General features: G+C 38.6%; 1 protein-coding gene across 4 annotated transcripts in view; it reads right to left on the bottom strand.

Annotated features, from left to right (window-relative positions):
• VPS41 (VPS41 subunit of HOPS complex) overlaps positions 1 to 19901 on the bottom strand; it is a 184825-nt gene that overhangs the window by 81843 nt on the left and 83081 nt on the right. For all 4 annotated transcript variants that reach the window (XM_081537428.1, XM_081537430.1, XM_081537426.1 and 1 more), the window contains 2 exons: positions 14363 to 14437; positions 3437 to 3499 (listed from right to left, as the gene is read on the bottom strand). In XM_081537428.1, coding sequence (XP_081393554.1) covers positions 3437 to 3499; positions 14363 to 14437 — 138 coding nt within the window. The remainder of the gene's footprint in view (positions 1 to 3436; positions 3500 to 14362; positions 14438 to 19901) is intronic.

The raw sequence follows: 19901 nt of genomic DNA, 5'->3' as shown, positions 1-19901 counted from the left end.
TTAGGAGTCACGGTGCCAGAGCAGAATGAAAGCCCCTTGTACATGACAGGCAGCATGATGGAAAAATCAACCTGGTATCTAGGTAGGAAGTAATCTATTCAGGGAATATTTTGCACCAAGGGAGAGCGAGTTTTTCTCTGGTGTGAGAGGGTCTCTTCTATGAAGTCAGGTCAAAGCTAAAAGATGAGAGTGAACAGCTGTAGTTTCTGGCTGAGTGGGACCCTCTGAGTGGGCGCGCCTCTTTAGAGGCAGCCAATGAAGGTAATCAAGGCAGCGAGATGTCACAAACATTTGTAATTGAAGACATTTCATATAAGAAATCTAGATTATCTCCTCATCAGGATGCCTCTCAAGTGGAAAGAGGGCTGCAACGCAGCCTCACAGTCTGGAGTGGGACTCCATCAGTGGCAAAGACAACCGCACTGCAGGACCCAGAAGTTCCGGAGCTCAGAGTCCAGGTCCTTGCCTTTTACCTCCAGCGTCAGTTCCTGGGCCCCTGGTTATCAGCTGCTCTCCACCATCTCCTACAACCCCTCACAAAGGTTTCTCCCAAGGCTGCCCCATCCCTTGTCATCATTTATTTCATTTGTCAGTGGCTTTCTGAGAGTCTGATAGCTGCACTCAGCATAAGCTCATCTTCGGGGCTCCCTTACATAGCTGCCAGCCTGCAAAGACCCTGCCTCCTCATTTTCTTATCCCCAAACCCACGTAATCACCAACTAACACACTGTGTTGTTTTTCCAGCCCAACATACAGAATTATTTCTACACATTAAAAAAACCGACGCAACTATACTTTCACAAACCTTCAACTAAAGACATTTTCTATTCTTATTAATTAACGAATACGTCTCCATCTGCCAACGGGATAGATTCCATTTCCTACCCTGTCATTTTGAGGGCATTTATTAGTATGTGACTCCTCATTTCTCTACCATTCCTCATTTCCAGGTTAGCCCTTCTTTCCTTCCACGCTTGTCCAATCCATCCTGGATACCAATGGAATCATTTACACATTCTGCTGTTACACGTTCTTAAAATCTTTCTTGAGGGTCCTCTTAGCTTTCTTATGATGCATAGTCCTAGATCACAACTGTGAGTGCAGTCATGTCTGTGTCCTCAACCACATAATCTTACCCTTCATTCTTCCTCACTAAGAAGAAACCAAGGTCATCATGTCACTGCCCCTGACTGCAGAGCCCTCACTACCCAACTTAATGACACTTGGCTTGGTCTCACCAGCAGAGGCTGTAGGACTCACATCCAAGGTTTCCCTTCCTCATCCCTACATGGTGGATCCCATCCCCTAGAGCCGCCCCACTAAGTATTCCCTTTTGCTTGTTTTGGATATTTCCCCCTATGATTTTTTTTTTTTTAATACCAACAACCAAAACATGACTGGCAGAAATCCTCCTAGACTTTGGTTCTTTCTCCATCTACCAAATGAACTCCCTTCTACATCACAAAGTTTCTTGAAAGAAGAGTCTACCTTGCTTGTTTCCACTTCTTTATCTCCAATTTACTCCTTCATACATAGTGAGCCTCCTCCTTCTAGACCCTCCTCATTAAGGTCGCCAGGAGCTCATAATTACCGAATAAAGTGCCCTACCTTGTGGTAGCTCCACACTGCCTTTCCATGCTGCTCGCTCCTTCCTTTGGGAAACCCTCTCTCCTTTGGCTTCTCCTCCAATCCTCCTAATTCTTCTAAGATCCCTTATTGGTTTTTTTTCTTCCCACTACCTGAATCTTTATTATTTTTTTTTTTTAGTGTTTTTCAGAGGGAATGATATAGATTCTGTTTTTATTGTTGTTTCTATAGTTAATTTTTTTTTTTTATAAATTTATTTATTTTAGTTGGGGGCTAATCTTTAAATTAGCGCTACAGGGGACTTCCCTGGAGGTCCAGTGGTTAAGTCTCCATGCTTCCAATGCAGGAGGCATGGGTTTAACCCCTGGTTGAGGAACTAAGATCCCCCATGCTGTGGGGCCAAAGAAATAAATAAGATAAACCACCACAGTGATACTAAAAGAAATAATAAAAAAAATTTTAAAAACAAAAGAAGTTAGTGCTCCAGAATTTGACCCTCAGTCTTTTTCTTCTTACTCTTTAACTGGATAACTTTCAAAATGGTTTCATCTTACTCGGCTGTAAGTACAGCTGGCTACCTACCCAGTTTGTGATTTTTAGGGCCAATCTCCTTCTGAGCTCCACATTCATATTTCCAAAACCTCCGTAACATTTCCACTGGATGGTATGTCTCTACAGTTATCTAGACTCCAGACCAAACTAGCAACATCCTACCTCAAACCATCTCTTATTTCAACTGACAGCCTTCCCATACACCATTACCAAAGCAAGGACCTGGATTTACCCTCAGCTCTTCCATCTTTTATTACCCGCGGTCATCACCAAAGCTTATTAAATCCACCTCCTCCAGGCTTTTCCAATTCATTAGTGCTACTCCATCTTGAATACTCACTATCCTTCTTTTCACTGAGCTCCTGTAACACCGTGTCTAGGGTATGGCTCAGCCTTCTAAATTGTCTCCTGCCCCTAATCACTCTCTTGCTTGCATACCCCTGCATTCTGACAGGGCTGGCTTTCTAAAACCTGTATCACATCCCATCTCTCTTTTATCTGTTGATCAATAAATGTTTGAATAAACACGTGAGAAAACTGAACAACCTCTTCCTTTACAACTATAATAGCCACTGTAACTACAGTAACTTACCTAAAACTGGTCTTCTGCCTCATGTCTGTCAGCCTTCTCATCTATGCTGGATCTAGTTGCTGTATTACTTTGCTTTCAGCTTGGCTCAGTTTTATGCCACTTCTTTGCTCTTTGGCATTCCATAATTTCTCCGTATCTACCAGACAAATTCCTTAGCCTAAATATAAATCCACCTCAATCTGCCCATGCAGCTCTCCTGCCAAGTCAGTATTTTATGCACCATCTACACTCAACTATTTGCCACTTCCTGAACAAAATTTGAACTTTCTAGCCTTTTCACTTATATTATACTGTTCTTCTGCATGGGAAGTCAGCTTTCTCCCTCTGTCCTGTCCATTTATTAAAGCCCAAACATCAATCCATCTATGGAAGTCATCACTAACAAAAACAGCTAGAAGTAACTCAACACTGTTTTTATCTCTTTCTGAGCCTTTAATCACAGATTGTGTGATTTGAGTCTTTAATCACACAGTGTGTGTTTATCATCTCACCCACTACACCAAAAGTTGGAGGATACACTGAGGTCACAGTCACATAATATACATTCTGTGTACCTCCAAGGCATCAAATAGTATCCGGTACATTGATTGATGGATGCTTACTGACAAAATTAATGCAAGATTGGTAGTGTTCAAACTATTAGTTTTCTTACTGCCTTTGTTGAGAAAAATCCTCTGAAAAATTAAAAACTTACTGAATACTTACTTTAATGGGACAGTCAAAAGTCTCATGAAATTCTTCTCCAGAATACAGTCCAAACACCTGCACCTAAAAAGTAAGTGGATCCTGTCAGTTCACCATGACAATAACAAAGAAAGCTGCTGAGTCAGTGACAACTTTTTTATCAATAAAAAAGTCAAGTACTTAGTAATCTAAGGTCTTTGTAATCTCTATTAAATAGCCAATGAAAACAATTCCATCAGGGTGAGAATATACTACTGCAATTCAGTTTTTTTTTACCAGCATCTCATGAACAGAGTTCCCTTTGCCCATCACAAATTTGTTTTATTAAATAGATGTCAACTTTAAAAAACGAAAGAGAGATGAATAGGTTATTAATACTTTTTTATGAATTTTCCATAGGCTACTTCTAAAGGAATTATTTGTTCCTTTCCTTGAAAGAAAAAGGAGCTGCTTCTTTGAGTCACGGATATATAAATCAACCGAGCAGATCAAAGTTGCAAGAGATTAGAACTGCACTTCTTTTACCATCTTATCTTGAACCTATTGAAAGCATATACATGTAAGATTTAATTTTCTACTTACCAGTGTCTCCCTTAAAGTTGTTTTATCTTAATCTTTTCTCTGAGCGGTTGACTTTAATATTCAATTGTATAATGTACATAAAGGGTCTTCCCTGGTGGCTCAGGGTGTAAAGAACCTGCCTGTGATCCAGGAGACCCAGGTTCGATCCCTTGGACATGAAGATCCCTTAGAGAAGGAAATGGCAACCCACTCCAGTATCTTTGCCTGGGAAATCCCATGGATAGAGGAGTCTGGCGGGCTATCGTCCATGGGGTCGCAAAGAGTCGAACACAACTGAGCAACTAACACTTTGACATAAAGGGTACAGATCAGAGATTCAGAGCTTGACAAGTGTTTATGATATGAACACACCCCTGCAGCCACCACCCACGTCAAGAAGCAGAACCCAAGAAGCTCCCCTGTGTTCCTTCCCATCATTTACAGCCTCAAAAACTAACTGCTCCTCCAAAATCTATCACCTTTGGTAAACTGTGCTGACATTTGAATTTTATATAAATAGAATCATAAACTACTTCACTGGCTTCTTTCACTGGATGTTTTCCTTCAGATATTTATCTACACTGCTATGTACATATGGCAGGAGCTGGTTCCTTGTCACTGCTGTATAATATTTCAATGTATAAGTACATCGCCATTTGTGTATCCATCTTCCATTGATTACTTCAGTTATTTCCAAATAGAGGCTATTATGAATAATGCCAAAGAACGCTCAAACTACTGCACAATTGCACACATCTCACACGCTAGTAAAGTAATGCTCAAAATTCTCCAAGCCAGGCTTCAACAATACATGAACCATGAACTTCCAGATGTTCAAGCTGGTTTTAGAAAAGGCAGAGGAACCAGAGATCAAATTGCCATCGAAAAAGCAAGAGAGTTCCAGAAAAACATCTATTTCTGCTTTATTGACTATGCCAAAGCCTTTGACTGTGTGGATCACAACGAACTGGAAAATTCTGAAAGAGATGGGAATATCAGACCACCTGACCTGCCTCTTGAGAAATCTGTATGCGGGTCAGGAAGCAATAGTTAGAACTGGACATGGAACAACAGACTGGTTCCAAATAGGAAAAGGAGTAGGTCAAGGCTGTATACTGTCACCCTGCTTATTTAACTTATATGCAGAGTACATCATGAGAAACGCTGGGCTGAAGGAAGCACAAGCTGGAATCAAGATTGTCAGGAGAAATATCAATAACCTCAGATACACAGATGACACCACCCTTATGGCAGAAAGTGTAGAACTAAAGAGTCTCTTGATGAAAGTGAAAGAGGAGAGTGAAAAAGTTGGCTTAAAGCTCAACATTCAGAAAACTAAGATCATGGCATCTGGTCCCATTACTTAAGGGTAAATAGGTGGGGAAACAATTGCAGACGTTATTTTGGGGGGCTCCAAAATCACTGCAGATGGCGACTGCAGCCATGAAACTAAAAGACGCTTATTCCTTGGAAGAAAAGTTATGACCAACCTAGGCAGCATATTAAAAAGCAGAGACATTACTTTGCCAACAAAAGTCCATCTAGTCAAGGCTACGGTTTTTCCAGTAGTCATGTATGGATGTGAGAGCTGGACTATTAAAAAAGTTGAGTGCCGAAGAATTGATACTTTTGAACTGTGGTGTTGGAGAAGACTCTTGAGAGTCCCTTGGACTGCAAGGAGATCCAACCAGTCCGTCGTAAAGGAGATCAGTCCTGAATATTCACTGGAAGGACTGACACTGAAGCTGAAACTCCAATACTTTGGCCACCTGATGCGAAAAACTGACTCACTTGAAAAGACCCTGATGCTGGGAAAGATTGAAGGTGGGAGGAGAAGGGGATGACAGAGGATGAGATGGTTGGATGGCATCACCAACTCAATGGATATGAGTTTGAGTAAACTCCGGGAGTTGGTGATGGACAGGGAGGCCTGGAGTGCTGCAGTCCATGGGATGGGGTCACAAAGAGTCAGACACGACTGAGCAACTGAACTGAACCGAATGAATAATGCTATAATGAACACTCTTTCCAAATCTTTTCGTCCACTTACATATCCATTTATGAAGAATGGGATTGTTGAGGTTCAGGTTATATCTCTGTTCACATCTAATAGACAGCTGAACAACTTCACGAAGTTGTTCTGATCAATTTACACTCTCACCAGCAAAGCATAAGCATTCCAGGGGCTCTAAAACACTCAGAACCAGCTATTGGGGCACTCAGAACTGTTTCTCAACACTTGGGATGTGTTCACTCCTTTTCTAGTCTCTAGAAGAAAGTGGTGTTATTTTTTCTTTTAAATTTTGTAAGAATTCACCAGTGAAGCTATCTGGGTCCAATGGCTCTATATGAGAAAGTATTTCATTACAAATTCTTTTTTTAAATAGACATAAAACCTTTCAGACTTTCAATATCTTCTTGTTTTCATCTTAGTAAGCAGTGAGCGGTTCATCTGTGCAAGTTCCAAGAGGAAAATGTACTCACATTATCATTCTGGGGAGATATATTCTTTCACTAAAATATAAAATCTTTAGAATATCCCACTCACTTTTTGACTCCTGTGTTTATACTCTTAGGCCCAGAATGCTGTTTGGGTTCCAAGAATATCACACCATAGAATCTAATGTCAAGGGGATATGATCTACTCTCAGGTAGTCTGATAAAACGTATTCTTGACATAGCAAATACATGCAGGCCCCACTACCACCATGCTGCTCATTGTTCAGAGGGCATTGGCTCATGCTTTTACATAAATGTCTAAGTACCAGGTGGCTTCCCAGGTGGCTCACTGCTAAAGAATCCACCTAGAAACTCAGGAGATGCAAGAGACATGGGTTCTATTCCTAGCTCAGGAAGATCCGCTGGAGGAGGGCATGGCAACCACTCCAGTATTCTTGCCTGGGAAATCCTATGGCAGAGCACCCTGGTGGGCTACAGTCCATGAAGTTGTGAAGAGTCACATGTGACTCAGCACTTACGCACAGGGTACACTGAACTTCTTATAAAATGGTGGTTGAGAAGCTCAAAAGAACAGCATTATATGCAAAGTTTTACTCTGCCCAAGGAAGCTGAATTTGAATGAGCCCAAAGAATCCAAGAAAACAGGCTCAAAGTAAGACAGGTACTATATCACCTGGATCTTAATTGACTAAATGAACAAGGGGTCAACTTACTAAAATTACATCAGTAGAAATTCATGGTACTCCAGAAGTTTATATTCTTCTAACATAAAGCTACTTCTATTCACTCCAACTATATCATAACAACATGGTCCTGTGTCAAATCTTATACTCCTACTAATAAACTGGACCTCAAACTGCTTCCACACACCTTACCTCAGTGGTTCTGATTGGACTACATGGTTAAGATCCCCGGATACTAATAGCCAGACCCCATCCTTGACAAATTAAACTTTTTGGTGGGATAAAATATATATTTTTTTCAGGTGAACATATTTATTTCACTCATAGTGGTCAATTTCTACCTAGAAATGTCTAAATGTTCCCCTGAGCTCTAAACTTATTAGCTATTTTTTTTTTTTTTTAGCTGTAATTTGATTCAATTTTAACCTATGGGGAAGTCTTGGTTACAACTGTGTGAGACTAAGATTCCAATGGGAAAATGTATTTTGATAACATCTCCTCAAAGAAGTGATGCCATTTCTCAGTTTTCTCAAACTATGCAGGGAAACAATCTTCTGGAAAAGGTCTCTATTGAAATGGTCAGTATCATTCTGGTTCTTTAAGAAATTTTATTCTGAATTAAACTATCCTTATGGACTTCAAAATGAGAAGAAATACCTTTAAAACTGTATTTTTAAAGGTTCATAACTCATGGTATGTAACTAGGACTGAAAGTGTTGTTCTCCCTCATTTGACCCTTATTTTGACCCCAGCAAGACTGCTGGGGATGAAAGCAAACACCTTTGTTGATGTTCAGTCACTGAGTCATGTCCGACTCTTGTGACCTCATGGACAATAGACTGCCAGGCTCCTCTCTCTGTTAATGGGATTTTCCAGGCAAAAATTCTGGAGTGGGTTCCCACTTCCTCCTCCAGGGAATGAAGCCATGTCTCCTGCATTGGCAGGCGGATTGTCTACCACTGAGCCACCAAAGTAAACAACTCGCCCAAAGTCATAAAAATCAGGAAGACTATTCCAAGCTCTATTCTTCTATATACTGTCATTATAGGAGTTAGTCCAAAATTAGTAAATAAAGAAGATACCATCCCATATGAAGTGTAAGAAAAGCAAGACTGGAAAAAAACTCAAATATTTGCCAAAATAAAGTGAAAGGGAATATCAGGCTATGAATTAGACAACTCTACCACAGAAGCTGAAATTAAATGCAGCAAACTATTCAGTTCAAATGGACAAACTTCCTTCCACATATAACAGGATAGATTTTAAGAACAGAAGTTAAGTGATTTTTATTGTGGGGAAAAGAACACGAGCTGTAAACAAACAAATATGGGACTGCTGAAAAAAGACTGAGGTATCAGTAAGTGAGAAAATACTAGAAATATTGTGAATCTTATGGGGAAAACTAAAATACAAATTTTCAGGGGTAAAAATTGTGACCCCAATAACAAAACAATTACGAATTCATATGAAGATATAATAGTTGAGTAAGAAGGAATAGTAGAGTAAGAAGGCAGGAGGAGAAGTGGACGATAGAGGATGAGATGGTTGGATGGCATCACTGACTCAATGGACATGAGTTTGAGTAAACTCCGGGAGTTGGTGATGAACCTGGCGTGCTGTAGTACATGGGGTCGCAAAGAGTTGGACATGACAGCGACTGAACTGACTGACTGAAGAAGGAATAAGCGGAATAAGAGAACAAGTCATGGACGTTCTTAGCAAACAGGCTGACACTCAGAACTGTCCTTGAGAACTAGGCAGAAGCAAAATATCACTATTGTACCCACTACAGAGACTGGAGGGGCGTTTGCTGACGGCGGTGAGCAAGCCTACATCTCTTAGGTTAATCTTTCTCACTGCCTTTTTTTTTTTTTTTTTTTTTAAGATTTTTTATGTGGATCATTTTTAAGTCTTTATTGAATCTGTTACAATACTGCTTCACTTCTACATTTTGTTTTTTTGACCACAAGGCACGCGGGATCCTAGCTGCCTGACCAAGGATCAAATCCACACCCCCTGCAGTGGAAGGCAAAGTCTTAACCACTGGACCACCAAGGAAATCCCTCTTAGGTTAGTCTCTATTTCTACGTTTAACTGAGTAACATTTTCCTCAACTGTCCTTATTTTTTCTTTCAGGATGGAAAACACTGAAATGTCTCAAAACAAATCTCATAAACTTGATATCAGTATAAGCAGGGTGAATTGTAAAACCTTTGCTATTTTGGTTAATTTCACTAATGTGACACTCAAACTAGTAGGTCACAACTTATACTACTAAAGCTAACAAAACCCAAATGATTCTCATTCATTTCCTCTCTTTTTTTTTTAATTTTCTCAATGAATATCACACTGTGAAAAGAAATCCACTGAATGATTGCCTGAGAAAAGAATCATATTTAAAGGTTAAAATTGAAAGGATCCTTTTGATAAGGGTATTTCCTATAGCAGCCCTGACAACTTCTCCCAACTTGTCACAAAAATACCTAATGAGAAAAAGAGAAAATTCAGAACAATCTGTCTTATAGTCAATCTACTGCAAAGTCCTAGAGTATTTCTCATTACATACAAACCCATAGAGCAACATGAGGGCCACAAAAGGTATGTGCTATGTGTTTACCGCCAGAAAAACAGAAACCCTACCCTCATGAAACAATCAGGAAGGTGTCTATGTCTCCACTTCAGCACAGACTTCTCTGTATTTGCCAATCAGAAAACTGGGTAACAGGTCACCTGACACAGAGAAACTGTCAGTAGGGTGGCCGGAGTGTCAGAAAACTCTCTCAGCTGGTACTTCATTATAACAGCCCCCCAAACCCAAGCTTCCCAATAACAACTGGTCAAGCATTAAAACAGGAGTGAACACATAAGCTGTCATTCCGTCTAGGGCAGTGGCTGGAGGGACCCTCACAGGGGAGATGGCAGGCTTTCATATTCTCCACCCACGGACGGTGTTAGAGACCCAGGAGAGAAGATAGGGGAGGATCCTAGTTCACTGGAGGAGCTGCCTTAACTGCATACCTCCAGGCAGAGGAAATGGAGCTCGTTAACTGGACCCTGTGTGGAACTGAAGTGTGATTCTACAACATCCAGCAGAATAATACCAAGAAGGATAACAAGCAGGGCCCAGAGGAAGTGGACACTGAATCTGTTTGCTAACTGAGGTTCAGAAAGAGCTTGTCTCCTTGTTTTGGAATGGATACACGAGTAATAAAAACATACACAAGATCTGTAAAAAGAATGAGGCAGAACACAATTTCAAGGAATCCAAGGGAGAAAAACCATGCTTTAAAAAAAAATGTTTTAATAGAGACTTTCCTGGTGGTCCAGTGGTTAAGACACTGTGCTTCCACTTAGGTGGTGGTTCGATCCCTGGTCAGGGAACTAAGATGCCATATGCCAAGTGGTATGGGGTGGGGAGCGGGCTAGTGTTAACAATTAACAATAACAATAAGAAAAACTACAAAACTGTTGACTTCAAGAAGAAGAGACCTCTATGAATCTGGAGCAGAAGAAAAGGATGGTGATGATGATAACTGCTGACAATTACTACCTGTGCCTTCTATTTCAGATACTATTCCAAACTACTGACACATATTAACTAACTAATATCCCCTAATGATTAACACAGTAATAATCATTACTGCCCCCTTTTACAGAGGAGGAAAACAGGTTGAAGCCCAGAGAGGGCTGAATCACTTAGCTGACAACACAGCTCTAGCGTGGCAGGATAATTCCACTCCCAGCCATTTGAACTCTAATACTCTAAGACCTCTAATACACTAAGAGCTAAGACTTCACATGACACAAGAAGTCATCATTTTGGTTTTGAAAATTAAACATAGATCAGGCTGACATGAAAAGAGCTGGGAGAGATAGAGTTCAGGAAAATTAAAAAGGCCCAACAGAATAAAACTCTATTCCAGAAAGCAACATGGACATGGGAAGCAAAGCACATCAGCCAAGGGACCAAACAAGAAGAGAAACTCTCCCTGACTTCAGAGCAGTGAGACGATAAAAACCATGAGAAAGCAAAGCACATGTGTGTGTGTGCGCGTCTGTGTGTGTGACAAAACATGGCCAAGTTTTCTTACAATATATTTTCGAAAAAGAAGGGTGAACAGGACTTATCCATTCACTCTCGTACCTTGAAAATGTGACGCACGACAAAGCGGGAGGGGAAGAGGCCAGATACAATGGTTAAGCAAAGGGTTATCAAAATAAAGCAGAAAGATCTGAGTATTTCCCACACACCTCAAATCGGCTCTGCCACCTCCCCATACAGGCCTCGCACTGTGCCCACTACCCAGCTGGGTCACTGGAGGGGCTTGGGGGTCAGGAAACATCCCTGACCTAACAGAGCAGAGTGGGAATGGAGCCTGGGCAGGTGCGGTGCAAAGCGAAGCTCTTAGCCTCTGTGCGATACCGCCTCCAGCCTCAGTATTATTGAGTTTCTTTGAAGAAATGAAAACATGTGGAACTGCAGCAATAATCAAAATCAGGACTGAAGTCAACTTTCCTGAAATGAAAACAATACTTCAGTATATAGATCAAAAGGACTAACTCTCTTTCAGACAAAATGAATGAAAATAGACCTGAACAAGACATTAACTTAGCAAACTGAATTACAAGGGCTGTTCGTTGTTGTTGTTGGTATTGTTGTTGTTATTATGATGAGTCTGAGCTCCAAGGCAGGACAAAAAAAATTTAAAAAGGATGTGTGAAAGAACAAAGTAGGCTGTCTCTGACATGTCTATGAAAATAAAGGTTAGACAAAAGAGAGAAGGGTCTCCAAAGCTTTGAGAGAAAATAGCTCAACCCAGAATTCTATATTAAATTAATTCTAGTTTATATATGAAGACAACACAGGCAAGAAATCAGAAAATAAACCTTGCATGTATATATCCTGAAAGTTACCTAAAAATGTACGCCAGTAACACACATATTCTGTGTGACTGTATTTCAATATTTGGAACTCAAAGGTAAAAAAGTCCTGAAGTAAAAGTTTAGAAATGAGCACCAGCTGAATAAACAGAGTAAATTTTAAAGAACTGTTAGAATTAGGGCTTTAAAACTGAATACAAATATGAAGGGTTATCTCTGAAATAGAAGGTAACGATCTTTCTAGAAATCCTAACACACTAAAGAAAGAAAAACCACAACAGCCACTTAAAGATGCACGAGATCTAGATATCTGGAGTTGATCTTTTTAATAATCTTTACATTGCTATCATCACTAACCACTTTACCAGATCATGCTATGTTATTAGCTCCTCAGTTTTCACAATACTGACTAACCCATGGTGAGGGCTAGGCTTCATTAACTATGTGCACTGAAATATTTCTTTTCAAGTCTATCAATCCTGGTAAAATATATGAGAAAACTATTTTTTTCAAATGCATCATGGGGGCTTCCCTGGTGGCTCAATGGTAAAGAATTCGCCTGCCAATGCAGGAGACACGGGTTCAATCCCTGGCCTGGGAAGAGTTCACATGCCACGGAGCAACTAAGCCTATGTATCACAGCTATTGAGTCTGTGCTCCAGAGCCTGAGAAACGCAATTACTGAGCCCTGACACCACAACAAGAGAAGCCACAACAATGGCTGCTTCATGCAAGCAGAGAGTAGCCACTGCTGGCCACAACTAGAGAAGAGCCCATGCAGCAATGAAGACCCAGTACAGCCAAAAAATAAAGTTATTTAAAAAAAATGCACCATGGGTCTACAGCAAAATATGCCAGTTACAAACCTGACTAAAATAGGAAAACAGAAGTGTCTGCCAAGAAGTGCACCAGGAGATATCTGAGGGTCATCTCATTATCCACCAGACACAGTAAAAATATCCCACTTCACCATATCAAATAATAATTCTCCAAAATTTAGAACTCTGAAAATTCTTAGATGAAGTATCTTCCTAAAAGTTCTCTTACAATTCAAAAACAATATTCTCCTTCAACAACTAAATCAGTATTAACCAGGAAGGAATTCCCCCTTACCTTTCAGAAAACCAAAATGGAGATAATCTTTCATTATCAATACAAAATGTTTCAACGGTTTGGATAATTCTCAATTTCTGCACATACCAACTCTTCCCTTATCGCTCTTTTGACAGCCTGGTTCATTTCAGAATTTCAGCAAGTACTGTAAAATTTGATAGTACTTTTTGAAAAGCACGAGTGTTCCAATGACTTTCAAAAGACTCTTTGGGCAACATTAGGCTTAGATACATCAAAATGCATTCGTGCATGTCAAGAACACTTCATTTTTCTTCTGTTAACAGATTAAATGGGTATAAATCTTTTATACTGAGTACATTGTTTTTAATTTACTCATCCTAATGGACCATTGAATTTAAATCACATAAAGAAACATAAAATTAGATTAGGAAATCTGCTGTATGCAGGCAAGAATATGTAAGGTTCTGTAATGATTCTTAACGCATTCTCTTCTTAAACTGTTGTTTTAGAAGAGTAGCTTAAATACACTGTGCATTAGAATTTTATCATTGCAAACCAACATTAGAAAAGCCTTCCATTGACTGAAAAACAAAAAAGACATTCTTGTAAGTGGAAAATCAATCACCACAACCACTAAATGTCACAGCTCAACATCAGCAAGAAGCACTGATAATTGTTAGTTATACACTGCACAAATGATGTATGTCCTTGGTCGAGGAAGTGGGGGCCAGGTTTTTAGAAAACTGTACATATATTGATTTTACATTTATTTAATGCGGCCATTGCAAGACACTTTATTCTTCTGATAAACTATGACTGCTTATCAAAAGATTCTATAATTCAAGAGAAACATTCATAACTGGTGTGTGAAAATGAAAACCACCGGCCCACAGAAATCATGCCCACAAAATCCAATTTTGTGGATTTATGGCAGAAAGGCATTAAACCACTGTCTTGCAGGAACTGCAGACCAGTTGCTGAAGTCTAAGTGGCACAGCAGTAATGATTAAGGTGACACGTCCCCCTGCCACAGTTGTTAATCAGCTTAATACTAGTTACATTATTGACATTCTTGTAATTACTTTTCCTTAAGGCACATTAGCGCAAAGTATATGTTACTTTAATTATGAGCAATCAAAAGTAAGTCTGATACCCAAAAAGAATAATCAAGGTTCTCTGAATGCAGATATCCAGTAAGTGCAGTGCTGTTCCAAGGCCCTGGAAGTGGTTACATCACAGCCCCTGGGGTTGGAGCAGCGCTTTCCATGTGATCAGGCAATCCTCATACCTTGCCATCCTCTGCACACACGCCCATGTGTTCTCCACTTTCATCCAGGCTAACCTGATTTATCTTCACAGGACTCTATTAAAAAAAAAAGAACAAACATGAAAAACATTTTTATGTATCAGAAGTCAAATGTATCAGCTCTTTGTAAATGTAAATGATACAAGTTGTCTATTAGTTTAGATGTATGAGTCCAAGACATAGTTTGCTTTTGCAAATGAAAACGGTAAAATATAGCTTTCTTCCCAGACATATAATAAGGAGAGAAACCTCAGATTTCCCCAAATTACCTATTTCACATTCTGAAGTCCAGCTAAAATGGTATTTTTCTTACTTGCTATATGCCTTTTTATTCATTCTGTTCTATTTACTCCAGAGTCCTATAATTCTTCCCTAGCCAAATTCATTCAAAGAACAAAAACCCCAAATAAAAATTATGATGTAATGAAAACTGTTAGCTTTTTAAAAAATTGAAGTATAGCTTGTTTCTGGTGAATAGCAGTGATTCAGTTTTATGCATTCACATACTTTTTCATATCCTTTTCCATTATGGTTTATTACAGGATATTGAACATAGTTCCTTGTGCTATTCAGTAGTACCTTGTTCTTCACCTATTTTATGTACAATAGTGTGTAGCTTCTAATCCCAAACTCCTAATTTACTATTCCCTCACCTGCTTTCCCGTTTGGTAACCATACGTTTGTTTTCTATGTCCATGAGTCTGTTTCTGTTGTATCATATTTTAGATTCCATACATAAGTGATATCATATGGTATTAGTCTTTCTCTTTCTGACTTTCTTTACTTGTTATGACAATCTCTAGGTCCATCCAAGTTGCTTCATATGGCATTATTTCATTCTTTTTTATGTCTGAGTAACATTCTTTTGTATGTATATACACATCTTCTGTATCCATTCATTGGCTGATAGATGTCATGGTTGCTTCCATATCTTGGCTACCTTAGAGGGTGTTATAATGAGCACTAGGAAGCAGGTGTCTTTTTGAATTAGCCACTCTAAAATCAGTTGTTTTAATCTGGCTTACCAACCAATTCATTTGTTCTTCTAAATTATGAAATCAACTTTTTATTTATACTTTATGCTTATTACTTTCTGGGGGAAATCCACAGGGTCTAACGGATATTAAGTTTGTCATATCCTAACTTTGTCATCCTCCAATCTTTGGAGTAATCTCAAATTTAAAAATCTGTGAAGATAGGTATTAGGCATTCTACTTTAGATGTATTTTCCCAAGAGGAAACACACTGAACATTTAATATTTTTCACAGATTTCCAGTCTCTATGTAGCCAGCTGTTTACTCACTATAATATTCACACAGGTGATTTTCTAAATGGAAGTCAAAATCAGTAAATGATGACAACAGTAAAAAAAAAAAAGGCAAGCACTTCTCCTTTTAAATCTTTTTAAAATTTCTTTCTTTTTGAATGCAACAAGTGGTATGTGTGATCTTGGTTCCCTGATGAGGGATCAACCCTGTGCCCCCTGCATTGGAAGCATACAGTCTTAACCACTGGACCACCAGGAAAATCCTTTTTCTTCTTAAACGGTGACAGTATCCAACCACCTTTCACAAAACATGATAGAACAAATTAACCATGAAAAGAGAAATAAGCCTTCATCATTACAATATAAGCCTGCAAATTAGTTTCCCAAAATACCTAACCTTAAAATAATCTGGTTAGTGCCTACAAATAAAATGGAAATACACCAAATTGACTGTTTCATGCTTACTGGAAAATATCTCTGAGCTAGAAAGTAATGGCCAGGGCAGACCAAGACTCCCAGACCTTGAAAGGCCACTCAGGGACTGATGATGCTGAGAGAAATTCCCATGTTACACAGGTGGAGACAGCTAACTATAGAACCCTTTGTTATCTGATCCCAAAATCACTCCTGAAATGCAGCTCATGAAAGCCAAGCTATCTCCTTAAAAGTTCCTAAAATGTTAGAAGAGGAAAGGACCTAGCAGACAGGTCTTTGATCCATCTACACGAGAATAAACCAATCCCAGATGAGATTCACAACAGAAGAACCAAGCCAGAGTTCTGACCTTGAGAGCAGTGAAGAGAACTTTGTGATGGGCAGCAAAGAAGATGCAAAACAAAAGCTGAACTGAGAAAGCATTGAGGCCAGTACATCTGGACTTCTGGTCAATGAGTCTGAATGACCAGCTTTTATAGTCTCCTTTGGATACGTTGTTTTCTCACTGAGTACCTCCTGTTAACAATTTTCTGATTCTGACCTTTCGTTCATCAAACAATTTAATACCCATTTTTCTCTTGGCAAATATAAACCCCACCTACCTCTGAATGTAATTTAATTGACATTTGATTATAATCTACCTCAGACTGTAATTTAATAGGTGCACAGAGCATGATCACTGCCAAGGTTTCCTGTCCTGACCAATATGGTGCTATCCACATGTAACCACAGAGAAAGTTTAATTAGTTAAAGTCAATCACAGTTAAAAATTTATTTCCCCACTTGTGTCTGCACATGCCAAGCGCTTAATAGCCACATGTGACTAGCAGATAATGTATGAGAAAGCACACAGATCACAGAATGTTTTCATCATTTCAGAGAGTTCTACGGACAGCATTATTCCAGGCCCACAAGACTGAGCCACAGTGCTTCTTCACAAGGCTCTCTGTACAACTTACAGTCAGAAGTATATTTTCTCCCCATATATCTGTCAAATTGCTTTCTGTCATTTCTTCTTGGACTCTGTGCTCATGGCCTGTGCTAAGATTCTCAGAATCGCACTGTATTATTTTCAAAAACCTGGCATACATGTTAGCTGATCCTCACAATTTTGAGGAAAGCAGTCAGCCTAAGATGGTTATCTCCATCTCACGATAAGGAAAATGAGGCCTCAAGAGTTTACTTGTGAGCTGATCTTCACAATTAAAACATATCCCAAATCATGAGTCTGATCTTCTTTCTGAAAGGGCATCCTTTCTGGAAGGGCTCTTCCTGATGTCTTCCCAATCTGTAGTAATGACTGATACATTCTTCTAGTTGCTCAATACAAAAAACTTTGGATCCATTCTCGACTCTTTTCTTCTAGACTTTACCTCGTTATCCGTCAGCAATTCCTACTACCTCTTCAAATAAAATTTCATCACTTTCACCACCCCAACAGCTGCCATCATGGTCCAAGCTACCATCATCCTTGTCTGAATTACTGTAACGGTCTCCTAGCTAGTAGACCCACTTCTGCCCTAATTCTCCTAGAAATCCCCTAGAAATTCAACAAACTAGCTGAGTATATATTGTTAACAGGTGGATCAGACAATGTGATTCCTTTGTTCTAAATTCTCCAATGGCCTCCCATCTCAGGATAAGGTCCAAAGTGTTCACTATGACCTGACAGTCTGAAATGTTATGGCTAGAGCCTGGCCTTATCCTTATCCTCTCTTGGCGTGTTCTCTCTCCTCCAGCCATAATGATCTTCTTGCTGTTTCGCCAGCCCTAGAACCTCTGAATTTGTTTGCCAGTGCTTTTCTGCCAACTCTTCACTGGTAATCATCTTGTCGGTGATACTGTCTGATCACTGGAGCTGAAGTTTCAACACTCTGTCCAAACATTTCATAGCTCTTTCACTGTTATATGTATTTTGTCTCCTTAGCACTTACCACTATTTTACTATGTATTTTACTTATTTATCTTATTTACTGTCAAATTTACTCACTGGAATATTAATTTCATGAAAGATAGTTCAAAGAATACAAACTTTCAATCATACACGAAGTCTTTCAGAGAACAGAATAAAAAGAAAATCCTCCTTGACTCATTTTACCAGGACAGCATAACCTTACAACAAAGCTCAACAAAGGCTGTTAGAAGAAAGAAAAAAATACAAGTAAATCTCACTCACGAAAAGAAATGGAAAAATTCTAAGGAAAATATTAATAAAGGCAGCATATACAGAATAGACAATTTTATTCCAGAAATACCAGGCTGATATAACATATGAAAATTAACATATATTTTTGCATTGATAAAAGAGGAATATCGTAAGATCATCTCAAGAGGAAATTTATAAGATCATCACAATGATGCAAAAACTGTTTGATGAAACTCAACACTCATTCATGGTAAAAATTCTTAGCATGTTAGGATAAAACTTCCTCAATTTCACTTAAGGTGAAATGTTTAGAGCTCTCCTTTTGCTGTCTTTACAATATTGACTCTTCTAATCCATAAACATGGAACAGTTCTCCACTTATTAGGCCTTCTGTAATGTCTCTAAACAAAGTTTCCTATGTTTTCCCTTGGAGGTCTCATCATGCTTTGTTTTATTCTGGGAGTAGCAATGACAGTCAGTAGGATTTTCTCATTCCTGATATGTACTATATGACTCCACTTATATAACCTACAAAAAAAAGGCAAAACTACACCATAGTGTCCAGGGGGTGTACACAGAGGACACAGAACAAAAAAGAAAAGCTAAGCATTTATTACTAAAAAGATCAATACAGCAGCTCCCTCCAAGAGGACTGTGCATGGAAGTGGGTGAAAGGATCACACAATCTATTCTTGACAGGACAGTAGTGATAAGGTTGCTTGCTTTATTACTATTTGTTCTACTGAGCATTTTAAAGTGTACTGTAAAGAGTTATATTTCAAAATAAAAGCAAACATCAAAGATTTCTAAATAAAATTTAAAAGAATTTGCCCATGAAAATGTCTGGGACCTATGCCTTTAATGGGTTATTTCTTGGTTTACATTTTCCCCCCATAACTGTCAAGCTAATCAAATGTACTAATTCTATTCTGGTCATTTATATTTTTCCAGAAAACTGTATATTTCAGATTCTTAATGATGAAATATTTTTATTTTGTATTCTTATAAGATTTTAATAATACCAATGATATTAATACTACTTCTAGTAAGTAGTAACACAACTAGCACTATTATTAGTAAGTAGTTAATACAACTACCACTACTACTAAGTAAATATTTACTATTGCTTCTTATGTATCAGTCTCTAGTCTAACAGTTCTATTAAATATTATATAATTTAATCTTCATAGAAATTAACCCATACCTATGAGATAGGTACTATTCTTTTTACCATTTGGAAATATGACAATATATACATAGTGATATCATGCATATTAATATTTTATTTCCTTTTTTTCTTTGATTTCCCTTATCAGGTATATATCAGTTGTATTGATCTTTTAATATAAGCAATACTACCATTAATTTGCTTTATTTTTTAATGTTTTCTGTTTTATGAATTTCTACTCTTATTCCACATTAATTTTCCCTTTTTGCTTTAGAACAATTTTGTTGACCTTACTCTAATTTCCTGGAGTTAATATATTGCCTGTCAGTTGTAACTGCTCATTAGTTAATCATAAAATAATCAAACGCTTTGCATTTGCCTTTGGGTATACCAATGGCCACAAATCAGAGACCAGAAAATACTGTGTAATTATAATAAGTATAACCCCTTTGAGAAAAGTATTTTGTTTTGTTTCATTTCTAAGGATAGTGATGGTGTTATGTG

This window comes from Giraffa tippelskirchi, chromosome 10, assembly GCF_054371585.1.
Source record: "Giraffa tippelskirchi isolate mGirTip1 chromosome 10, T2T-mGirTip1v1.2.pri, whole genome shotgun sequence".
Lineage (NCBI taxonomy): Eukaryota > Metazoa > Chordata > Mammalia > Artiodactyla > Giraffidae > Giraffa > Giraffa tippelskirchi.
This window is presented reverse-complemented; position numbering and strand designations above follow the sequence as displayed.